Source organism: Macrosteles quadrilineatus, unplaced genomic scaffold (assembly GCF_028750875.1).
Source record: "Macrosteles quadrilineatus isolate MER2022 unplaced genomic scaffold, UCM_ALF_1.0 Scaffold_1__1_contigs__length_201487025, whole genome shotgun sequence".
Lineage (NCBI taxonomy): Eukaryota > Metazoa > Arthropoda > Insecta > Hemiptera > Cicadellidae > Macrosteles > Macrosteles quadrilineatus.
In genome coordinates, this window is record NW_026542594.1 from 122,374,101 (window position 1) to 122,386,791 (window position 12,691).

A 12,691-nucleotide genomic window follows, 5' to 3' on the forward strand; every position below is an offset into this window, starting at 1 on the left:
AAGCTTGTGTATAACTGCAATAAGCATTTTATACTTATATTCCAACCCCGTACGAAGGACGGGTACTCTGCTAGTATTATATGAAATTCAGTTAACAGGTTTAAGGTGCGATTCTGTTACAATTTTAAGTAGGGATCTGCAGTAGGCCTACAGAAAATTTAAGGCCCATACAGCTCAATGTACATTTTTTTTTACACCCGTTATTGGTACCGAACACGATATGGTACATAATCGGTTCTTAACAGTATGTGCCCTCCAGTATATTTACAATTTTGAATTTTCTCCTCAGGATTGCATTAAAACAATTTTGTTGTTGTTATAATACATGAAAATTACTGAAGATGAATAGTTTCTAGTTGACAGGCTTTTTTACAATTTTTTTACAATTACAATACAACACATTACTCTTAAAAGGATTGTGTTAGAAATAAACACAGTTAAGATAAAGGCTTTACCTTAATACTACTAACATAAGTCATAGGCATAAAGAGGTTTTAAAATGTAGGAACTAAGCATGTTTGAAGCAAAAATTGACAAGATAAACACAACTGGTAACATTATTCCAACTAACTAACACAAACACAACACGAACATAAACTGGGCATTTAATTCAAACTTTTATTTATTTAACATTTATTATTTATTTTATCAATGCTTTCAGTACAAATACAACGACATTCGTAGTTGTCAGCTGTTCACGTTCACGTTCACAATTCACATTCAACAGACGACAATCAAATCAAATCGGAATCGGACGAGAATGAAATGAAAGACTGCTGGACTGAAGACAGGAGGCTAAGGGGAAGTAAAAGCAAAGAGGAATAATGCCAAACATCAAAACCTATATATACTATATATAATAATATTAGTTGCAAATGTTCCACTTTTTCTACGATAATACTGTTCCGCTTATAACCTTGTAGTATGTCATTAAAAGTATTGTAGCAAAAATCTCATATCTGAACATAATAATTAATGTAAAGAGAATTATAACAAAAGATAAATCGTATAAGTTAGTTGATTCAGGTGTTTGAGAGATTATTATTGGCTGTAACCATAGATAACAGATAACACATACTACCTTAGTAGATTTCCCATCCTTGTGGAAAAGCTGAAGCCAATTTTACTGTTAGTTCTGTCCGGTGTACTGTAGAGTCATGTTTTATTGTTTACAATTCGTTTCTTGCTATTTCTATTTCAGTAATTTAAAACCTCGTTTAATCAAATAAAACTAACTAATCTGTGAGGAAGTTTCCTCCAGAGCACTAGGCCTTATCAAGGGTGGTAAGGGTCGATAAGTGAAAGACTCTGGGTATCTCAAACTTCCATTTTATTCCTTTCTAACCTTATCCTAACACATATATTTTTATTTACAATCTATAAGTATAAAAGAGGATGTTTGTATATATATTTGTTTGGCAGTGATAAACTCAGACACCGCTGAACCGATTGCCACGAAACTTGGTACATACGTGTAGAATTTCATGGAATAAGTTTATAAACCATCAATTTCGTGATCCGTCCAATCGGCTCCGCCCCAGTGGCTCTGGAGTTTCCCATGTTAACCTTATGAGAAATGGAATTAATGAATCTTAACAGCTGTTTCAATTAAACAAGTTGGTTCTGTTCTATGATGTTCAATAGCATTAAAAGTTACAAGGATTACCAACAGGGTGCAGCACTATTATTTCTTTTACGACAACAGCTAATTTGCAACCAAAAGGTGAGTGAGCATAGCGAACGAACTTCAACCTGGAGGCGGGTTAGGGTAGTGAACGAGCTAAACTGAAGGCAAGTGAGCGCAGCGAACGAGCTCCAACCCAAAGGTGAGTGAGCGTAGCGAACGAGCTCTAACCTAAAGGTGAGTGAGCGTAGCGAACGAACTTCAACCAGGACGTGATTGAGCCATGCGAACGAGATCATCTTGAAAATTAAAACGAAAATTAAAATTAAATCTTGAAAAGTAAAACGGGACAAAGCCCGCGGGTTACAGGTAGTCGTATATACAATCTTGATCCTGGGTCCGTAGTCCTCCTACCAGGCAGTGTCTCCGGGCTCGTATTCAGGGGTTGGGCGATCAAGTCTTGCTTGCGCCCTTACTGGCCCGGTGGTCTACGACACTCCTAAAAGATATCCGTGTGGGTCCGCGGTCTAGATCCTTGGCACCTTCACCCCGGAATCCTCGGTCCCCTAGATGCTGCTCTCCACTGGAGACGGTTCTGGCTTTCCAAGCACAGAAGTCAAGCTGGTCCGGTTTAATGTACTACTGCTCTCCACTGGAGACGGTTCTGGCGTCACTTGCTCAGAAGTTAGCACTCTCTAGAGGTGAAAGAATTGCGCCCTGTGGGACTCCGGCTTGAATTGGTCTGGAAGTTGATAGGGAGCCATCAATATTAACTGAAAACGTTCTATCTTCAAGGAAGCTTTCAATAATTCTCTGTAGGTAGGAGGGGACTCCGAACTTTCTTAGTTTAAACAACAAACCATCGTGCCAAACACGGTCAAAGGCCTGACTTACATCAAGAAAAACTGCAGCAGTATGACATTTTCTTTCAAATCCTTTAATGATGTCTTCAGAAACTCTTAAAAGTTGATGTGTTGTGGAATGTTGGGAGCGAAAACCAAACTGATGAGGAGATATTAGGGAAGCACTATCTACGTAGGAGTCTAGGCGTTGCTTAATGTTTTTTTTTTTTTCAAACAATTTAGACAGTGTGGGGAGGAGGCTAATCGGGCGATAACTATTTACTTGCGATGTCCTTTAAGCGCCGTCCTTGAGTGAAAACCTTTTTTGTAAGCTATTGGTGACGATGACAGTTAGTTGTGTAAAGTTCAAAGTAAAAAATCACAACTGCAGTGGGTGATCGTGGATGTTGCTGCGATCTTGGAGGATCTTTCTGATTTCGCTGTGATCGTAACAGAGGTTTAACTTACAGATGTAGCTAAACTCGCTTTTCCAATGTGCCACTTTTTGATTCTACTTACTTACATTTCGACAACGATATCGGTGCTTTTCATACTTAGGAAGTAAAACTACAAACGTCCAAAACCCCAGATTTGTGCGTTTTTTGTCACATTTCCTCCGAATGTTTGCTAGATATATGTACCGATTATCGTTTAGATATTACGTAATATTTTAAATAAGAAACCTTTGTTTGGATAAAGGTGGTTTCTTCAAACTGGCAATAATATGTTAACATTAAAAGTTGCTTACAAATAATGCTATTGATCGGAAATAAATAGCTTTGATTTTAGAAAACTAAAAAAAATTAAAATCAAGGGAGGTTAATAACTTCGGTACTGCACAACACTCCCTTTGAAAAAGTATTCTCGTAAACATTGCTAATGCACTTTATTGTCCACTTTGGGCTGATTAAAATGATTTTATTTTTTAACGCGTAGCACGGATTAGGGTAACGGAGACCATCCTACCAAATAACCACATAAAAACTACAATTAAGTTTTAGTTTGATTAGTGTTTGTTGATTTGTTGGATGACTTTAGATCCTGTGTTTTAATAAGGCTAACCGTAGCATTCACTACTCTTAATGAAACAATTATGCACTTATCAGCATACAGCATTTATCGTCTTTATAATCAATCTCCAATCATCAATGTAGGATTGATATTTACAGGATATATGTTCGTTGATATCTAGTACTGAATATATGTAAAATATTTTTAGGATATTGCATCTAAACATTATATAAATATCTACTGTGAAACTTTTAATATCCATTAACCAGTTCTTATTTTTACTCGTTCCTGAGTTCATTGTGTTTACATTAATTTACACGCTAACCATTGAGTAAAGGAATATACTTACAAATATTTAACCTCCTACTGCCCAAATTTTCAAAATACCGTAGAAAAAACGTTTAATTGAAAAATTGTGGTTATTTATGTCTTAAAATGACTTGGAATTTTTTTCAGATTTTTCCAATGCTGATTTGACATATTTTGGGGTTTGTTACTAAAACGCAACATCGGGCAACAAGCGATTTCAAGCACCACAGGGGTTTGTAATGGAAATGCATCATTGGGTTCTAAAATATTTTTTACTGTAGACAAAAAATATAAAAAAAACAATGTAGGCTTGGATTTCAATCTTATAGTAAACAACAGTCTTTGATTTCAATGGCACTAACTTATGTATGAGAGGATGATGAGAAGCAATTTCTGTTTTTGTTAGACATAGATGCACATAGCATTTAGAGCACTTTACAACGGTGATTCCTTTGCAGGAAGGCTTTTTGCATCTTTGGCGGTCTTCTGTGATCAGGGGCCAATGACCAACGCCATCATGTCTAGTTATTTATAATGTGATACATTTTATTTATTACAACATTTACGTCATGTTCTAATAAGTCTAATGCCTACGTAAGTTATAAGGAGTACCTGGGGACCAAGCTTTGCTTGGGAAAACTAATAAGTTTACTCTGAAAACAGTTTAGTATTGCAGATACATTAATCCACTCCCAAAATCCACACTGCTCACTTTTACTACTTCCTTCACCACTCCCCACGTCGTGGACCTGTTTGCCCTCCTTCCCTATACCATTTTAGAATTGCAGATACATAAATGCCACAGACATTTCCCACACTCTGCACTGCTATACTTACTACTTCCTTCACCATTTCCTACGTCATGGACCTGTTTTCCTCTCTTCACACAGCATTTTAGGATTGTAGATACCTTAATCTAATCCCCACTAACAGTTCCCACACTCCAGACTGCTCACCTTTACTACTTCCTTCACCACTTCCTACGTCGCGGACCTGTTTCCCTCCCTTCCAACGGCATTTTAGGATTCCCTAATCTAATCTTCATTAACAGATCCCACACTCCAGACTGCTTGCCATTACTACTTCCTTCACCACTTCCTACGTCCAGGACCTGTTTCCCTCCCTTCCCATAGCATTTTAGGATTGTAGATACCTTAATCTAATCGTCATTAACAGATCCCACACTCCAGACTGCTTGCCATTACTACTTCCTTCACCACTTCCTACGTCGAGGACCTGTATCCCTCCCTTCCCATACCATTTTAGGATTGTAGATACCTTAATCTAATCGTCATTAACTGTTCCCACACTCCGGCCAGCTCACCTTGACTACTTCCTTCGCCACTTCCTACGTCGAGGACCTGTTTCCCTCCCTTCCCATAGCATTTTAGGATTGTAGATACCTTATTCTAATCGGTATTAACGGTTCCCACACTCCGGACTGCTCACCTTTACTACTTCCTTCACCACTTTCTACATCGCGGACCTGTTTCCCTCCCTTCCCATGGCATTTTAGGATTGCAGATACCTTAATTTAATCGTCATTAACAGTTCCCACACTCCGGACTTCCTTCACCAATTCCTACGTTGCAGACCTGTTTCCCTCCCTTTCCATAGTATTTTAGGATTGCAGATATACATTAATCTAGTTGTCATAAACAGTTTCCACACTCCGCACAGCACGCCTTGACTACTTCCCTCACCACTTCCTACGTCACGGACCTGTTTCCCTCCCTTCCCACGGCATATAAGATTTGCAGATACCTTAATCTAACCGTTATAAACAGTTCCCACACTCCGAACTGCTAGTCTTTACTACTTCCTTCACCACTTCCTACGTCGCGTACCTGTTTCCCTCCTTTCCTATAGCATTTTAGGATTGTAGATACCCTTATCTATTCGTCATAAACAGTTCCCACACTCCGGACTGTACGTCGCGGCCCTGTTTCCCTCCCTTCCCGCGACATTTTAGGATTGCAGATACCTTAATCTAATCGGCATTATCAGTTCCCACACTCCGGACTGCTAAGCTTTTCTACTTCCTATACCACTTCCTACGTCGCGGACTGGTTTACTTCCCTTCCCTCGTCATTTTAGGATTGCAGATACCTTAATATAATCGGCATTAACAGTTCCCACACTCCACACTGCTAGCCTTTACTACAACCATAGATAAAAAAAATCCTGCTACAATGTATCATAGACAAATAGATGAATATATCGAGTAATCTTCAGTATAATCTTTGCTCAATAGTAACAACTGATGTTTTTACTTTTGTACTGTATTTTGTAATAAATTGCTAGTATACTGTGGATCGGTGGGGCACACGGAAGATTTCTCAGGTGCCGTTTGACGTCACTAACTGCTGACGTCACTAACTGCTGCGTCTGAAGAAACAGACAATTTTATAATTTTCTATTATTAAATTAAACTGTCATAACCTAACCAAACTAACCAAACGTGCTGATAATGGAAAAATCGATTAAATGTTTACTAATCTAAAAAATAGTTTTGTTCATAAAATAAAATTATAATTGCCTAAAATTCAATTTTATAATTTTTTAATTATAAAATTAAACTGTCATAACCTAACCAAACCAACCAAACTTGCTGATATGAAAAAATTGTTGATAAAAAGTTAGTACCGCCGGCGGGATTCGAACCCGGAACATACAGATTATCAGCCCGTAACGCTATCCACTGCACCACCGAGGCCGATGGCTCAGAACCGTATCCTTGCGGTATTGGTGTTCCCTCAAAGTGACGTCAGCAGTTAGTGACGTCAAACGGCACCTGAGAAATCTTCCGTGTGCCGTTTCGTACTGCGTATAAGTAGTACGTTTTCTGTGACTGCGGTTAGACTACTAGCAAGTCTTTTGTTTACTCTTTCCTTGTAAACCAGCCAAGATTAATTAATTCAGCCAAGATAGTTGCTTATCAACCCATAAGACTAATGTTAAAAAAATGTGACTTTCAGTTTAATTTTTCTACGTAATTAGATTTTTGTTGGCAGTTCTAACTGCAGTAAACACGTTTTTAGGCCAGAAATAATCTATTTACAACATTTGAAGAAAATCGTCGGAGTCGTTTTCGTGATCTTGGTGCAAGCAAGCATCTATATATATATAAGGCAAAGCCCTCACTGACTGACTGACTCACTCACTCACTCACTCACTCATCACTAATTCTCTTACTTCCCATTTACCTAGGAGGCTGAAATTTGGTACACTGATTCTTTAGGCATTAAATAGGAAAACTAAGCTGTTTTTATTCTGATTGGACTCTCGGGCTCCGCCCCAGTGGCTCTGGAGTTTCCCATGTTAACCTTATGAGTACTCATATTTAAATGGAATTAATGAATCTTAACAGCTGTTTCAATTGAACAAGTTGGTTCTGTTCTATGATGTTCAATAGAATAAAAATTACAAGAATTACCAACAGGGTGCAGCACTATTATTTCTTTTACATTTATGACAACAGCTAATTTGCAACCAAAAGGTGAGTGAGCGTAGCGAACGAACTTCAACCAGGACGTGATTGAGCCATGCGAACGAGCTCACTTATAAAGTTAAATGGGGCAAAACCCGCGGGTACAGCTAGTACATACATACAAGCAAACATTGCTCGTATTAGAGTATAGGATAATATCAATATCCAGATTCCATATGTATTTTGCAGTTATAAATATCACGTAATGTATACCTATATACGTATAAGTAATATAAATTACATACACTTACTCATATAATATATACTTTTACTTCAGAATATAAATATATTTTAAAGTAGATGAGGGTTCATGTTATAGAAGGGTTTGACTCTTGTAATAATTAATAAAAGTGGGATATTTGCCCAAAATATTTTGCCACTCCAACTCCCCTCTCGAGCGGACACCTCTTGAGTTGTGTTTAATTATCCGCTACAGCTGTTTTATCACGTTACTCGTTCACCGTAATATATTTTATTAAGCTCGTTATTTACAGAATGAGCTCTTGGCTTTAACTGATCCACTTACGGGTTGTTGCGACAATACAACTAAATTATAAAGCACGAATTACTGTAAATAAGCTCACTTGCACCTTTTTTTAAGATTGTTGTTATACATCATCGCATCATGTATGCAGATCATGGATCATGGATTATGGATGTTACCTGGATCATGGTATGTTATGCATCATGTATTTACTGTATGTATATAATTGACGTTGTAGCTGAAGGTCTGTACTAGGATTAGCCAGCACTTAGAAAATATACAGACGATATAATCATAATCTATCTACCATCATGTACGAGTACAAATGTATTATTAAAGTTTACTCCACTTTAATAATAATACTCTTTATAGAATCAAAAACATAATACATTTAACGGTGGCAAAAATGTATTATACTAATTTAAGAAAAGTTTAATAATTTTATTTATCCTATACTATATTACTCATATTCCTATACAAGTGACGTTTACGAGCACAATGATTTTTTAAACGGCTCCAATTAATTCCTCTTAATTTTTAGAAATAACTTAGTTTCATACAAAAAATCTACGTTAGGGTCTAATTTTGAAAAAAATAGTTTCTTGTTAAAAGCTAAAAATGAAACTTAAATATTTTAAATATTGGCCTTAAAGGTTGCCAAGAAGCCATGATACTTTAACGAAAATTTTAAAAAGGAATTGTATAAAATATACTATCTACAGTATATTAGCCTATAATACTGTAATACGCTAAGCCGATTTTTGTGAACAGAACTCCTCTCTCATTTTAGACCGATTTTGATGATTAAGTGTCAAAACATGGCTCTGATCTGTAGTTTTGCAAAGTGGTTTTCACTTTTTAAAATCTGTATTAGTTTGGGCAGGATCTTTTATCAAAATGGATTTTCTCCCTTATGGTTAACATGGGGGAATAAATGGTTTTTAAATTACTTCTGTTTATAGCAGCTGATCAGATGATTTGTTTACATTTGAGCTCAAATCAAAGCTTTTTACTTTCTCCCACGAATACTAGAAAAATACCGGTATGGATCATAAACATAAACAAATGACGTTGATGGCCCGAATCCTATACTAATAGCATTGAACATAAGTTTTGTCAGTTCCATTTAACTAATGTTAAATAATGTTTATTTTCGGGCCAAAAACGTCATTTGTTTATGTTTATGATCCATACCGGTATTTTTCTAGTAATCGTGCTTTCTCCACAAAGTATTGTTTTCGTCAAAATTTTCGAGTTTGTCTTGAGTGAATATATCCGTTTTGGATCTCCCTGAACCCAAAAACTGGTTCTTGAAGCGACGTCTGTCCGCGTGCGCGCGCGCGCGTGTCTGAGTGTGCGTGCGAGTGTGTGTCTGGGTGTCTGTATGTGTAGACGTGTACAGAGCTACAGACCATACACCTGATAAAATCCCTTTTGTAGGTAATAATCCATGGTATCTCCAGGCAATTTTTCATTTTTTGAAATGTTGATTTTTGATAGTGATTTTTTCAAAAATGCCCCGAACAATTTTGATAATTTTATGTTGTAGCCCTTCCTGTATAAATTACGGTTGAAAGTTAATGCATTTTATGTCATTGGGTGATACAAGCTTGAAAATGTAAAGTTATGATTGAGTTGCAGTTATCTAATTACCATCTTCGTCTCATAAACTGCAACGACCTAAGCGTATCTCTTTAACATAATGTTCATCATTATCGAAACCCATTTTTAAAAGGAGGTTTTAGTAAATAAATTCCTTATTTTCAAGGAAATACAAAACGCGTTAATTATATCGATATAAATAGACTACTTACGAGATCTTGGATAAATTTTACAAGAAACTCACCAACAAATTTGAGCAAAACACAGGAGCACGGTGAGAAGGCCGTTGGGGGCAGCCATGACTCCCGGAAACATCACAATCTGTAACAAGACAAACCACATGTCATCAGAGTATTGTTGTGTGTATTGTTGATGAAGAGTAAAACCATAGATAAATCATACTCCCTTTGCTTAGTCTATGGTAAAACTGTCTAATAATACAGCCGCAATACTAACTACTTCAACACACTCCATGCGTAAGGATCCGGTCAGTCCGCTTAGTGAGTTTCAAGGCATGTATTCGATACGTTCAAACTACAACAATCAGTCCCAAAACGAACGAATTCCCTCCCTATTTTTAGACGGGTTTAACCATATTTGCAGTATAATTACGTTTCTAAATAAGATAAATAAGTAAATTTGATGTGAATTTGGCTTTAGTTTTAGTATGAATGTTAACTGTTTATTTTCTAAACACCAAACAGCTAACAGCAATAAACGGATTTACAAAAGACTTAAATGTTGTGCCGTATTATGAAATCAAAACTATCAATATATTTTCATTTCACTTATAGGCCTATATCGAATCGAGATACGGGTGAGAGTATATGTAGTGACAAAGAAAATTCAATACAAAGTACAGTACCGGTATCCTTCTCTGCATTATATATATATATATATATATATATATATATATATATATGTACATATAAATATTAAAATACATTAGTACCCCTTTACATTTATTTTAATTAACAAACGACATGTTTCAACACTTACGAGTAGGTCATGTTCATGTTTGCATTTCATACAAAAATACAAAAACAAAAATAATGAGAGGAATAAATATAGTCATATGTTAGACTAACTTAGAATATAATGCTTTCGATTATTTATATAGTATTAGCCCTAATCACAATTACATTATGTGAATAGATTTTAAAAACTTTATATTACACTTGACATTTGTTATCTTGGTCTTGTCAGTTCTAAATAACTTTATAAAAAAGGTTTATTTACGCACAATATTGCATTTATGTAGTTTTTTTTTTTTTTAATATCATTCGATTTATCTTCATATACGGGCAGATCTAAGAGGATATTCTGGAAAATTCAAAATGTAGTTAAAGTAACTAAAAGAAGGCTTTTAAGAGGGCTTGTGGTGAGCGCGGTTAGAGACAATGCGTAAGACACAAAAGCGCGGTGGGGGCGAGAGCTAAGTGGCTGGGGTAAATCACAACAGAAATACAGTATAACCTACTGCTTTGCCACCCTTCAAACGGCTGTCACTCTGCATATAAACTATTACAATAGAAATACAGTATAATCTACTGCTTTGCCACCCTTCACACGGCTGTCACTCTGCATATAAACTATTACAACATAAATACAGTATAATCTACTGCTTTGCCACCCTTCACACGGCTGTCACTCTGCATATAAACTATTACAACATAAATACAGTATAATCTACTGCTTTGCCACCCTTCACACGGCTGTCACTCTGCATATAAACTATTACAACAGAAACACAGTATAACCTACTGCTTTTCCACTCTTCACACGGCTGTCACTCTGCATATAAACTATTACAACAGAAATACAGTATACCTACTGCTTTGCCACCCTTCACACGGCTGTCACTCTGCATATAAACTATTACAACATAAATACAGTATAATCTACTGCTTTGCCACCCTTCACACGGCTGTCACTCTGCATATAAACTATTACAACAGAAACACAGTATAACCTACTGCTTTTCCACTCTTCACACGGCTGTCACTCTGCATATAAACTATTACAACAGAAATACAGTATACCTACTGCTTTGCCACCATTCACACGGCTGTCACTCTGCATATAAACTATTACAACAGAAATACAGTATACCTACTGCTTTGCCACCATTCACACGGCTGTAACTCTGCATATAAACTATTACAACAGACATTTGGTATAACTTACTGATTTGCCACCCTTCACACAGCCAAAACTTAGCACATAAACTATTATAACAGAATAAACTATAACCTTGGACATCACTCTGAGGTAATTCAAAATATCATATTAGTACGTAAAATTAGAGTTTTCACCACACCATTCTAGGCAACAAAGACATGTCAAAAATTATAAAAAAAACGTAATTCACTACATATTTATTATTATTTGTTGCCACTTAGACAAAGATTGTACAGCATCACCAGTCGAACACACACAAAGTGAGTATAAAATAAAACCTATAAAAAAAAAACTTAAAAAAGACGAGCTGTTACCCACGGGTTTCACCCTGTTTGACTTTAACAAATAAGAATACAATAATACAAAAAATAAGTACAGCTGAGGTATTTTTGACATAAGGTATATGGAAAGTTCCCTTTAGAAAGGAATTACGAATTTAAAGGGCAATTTATGAAATAATGGATAGTTTTGCGCAAAGTTTCTCGTCATAACGAACATTTTAAGTTTATGGTTTATGGGGGTGTGACTTTTAGTTTTCTCAAAAGTTCATGGGTACTTTTGGGGTTTATATATGGATAACATGTAGGCATCAATCTCTATTAATAATAGAGTTCGATGCATGTAGGTTGTAGTATTTAAAAACAAAATGTATAAGTCATATTGATAATGCAATATATTTAAAACGCTAAAATAAGCTTAGCAAGAAGCGCAACAACCAATCATTAGATTAACGGTGCTTGAACGGAAAACAGAATATGACGTCAGCATCAGTGACGTCATGAAGAGTAGTTCTCCGTGTTGCTTGGATACCAGATCAATCGCGCGGTGGCCCCACCCTGCCTGGACCCGCGTTCTACACCTGCTACCACTCTCCGGTCCCCTCATACACAGATACACCATGTAGTAGTGTCATACTACAACCTATCACACATATACTATCTTATCTGTGAATTTACCCTGCCTGGACCCACGTTCTATACCTGCTGCCACTTTCCGGTCCCCTCATACACAGATACACCATGCAGTAGTGTCATACTACAACCTATCACACATATACTATCTTATCTGTGAATTTACCCTGCCTGGACCCACGTTCTATACCTGCTGCCACTTTCCGGTCCCCTCATACACAGATACACCATGCAGTA

At 36.5% G+C, this 12,691-nt stretch overlaps 2 protein-coding genes across 13 annotated transcripts in view; one reads left to right on the plus strand and one right to left on the minus strand.

Moving 5' to 3' along the window:
• LOC128984115 (glutamate-gated chloride channel) overlaps positions 1 to 12,691 on the minus strand; it is a 216,133-nt gene that overhangs the window by 95,573 nt on the left and 107,869 nt on the right. For all 12 annotated transcript variants that reach the window (XM_054403469.1, XM_054403433.1, XM_054403439.1 and 9 more), the window contains one exon: positions 9,607 to 9,683. Coding sequence is in view for 11 of the 12 variants with exons in the window: in XM_054403462.1 (XP_054259437.1) it covers positions 9,607 to 9,683 (77 nt within the window). In the remaining variant the exon portion in view is untranslated. The remainder of the gene's footprint in view (positions 1 to 9,606; positions 9,684 to 12,691) is intronic.
• LOC128984186 (annexin B9-like) overlaps positions 1 to 12,691 on the plus strand; it is a 281,946-nt gene that overhangs the window by 24,284 nt on the left and 244,971 nt on the right. The window lies entirely within an intron of this gene.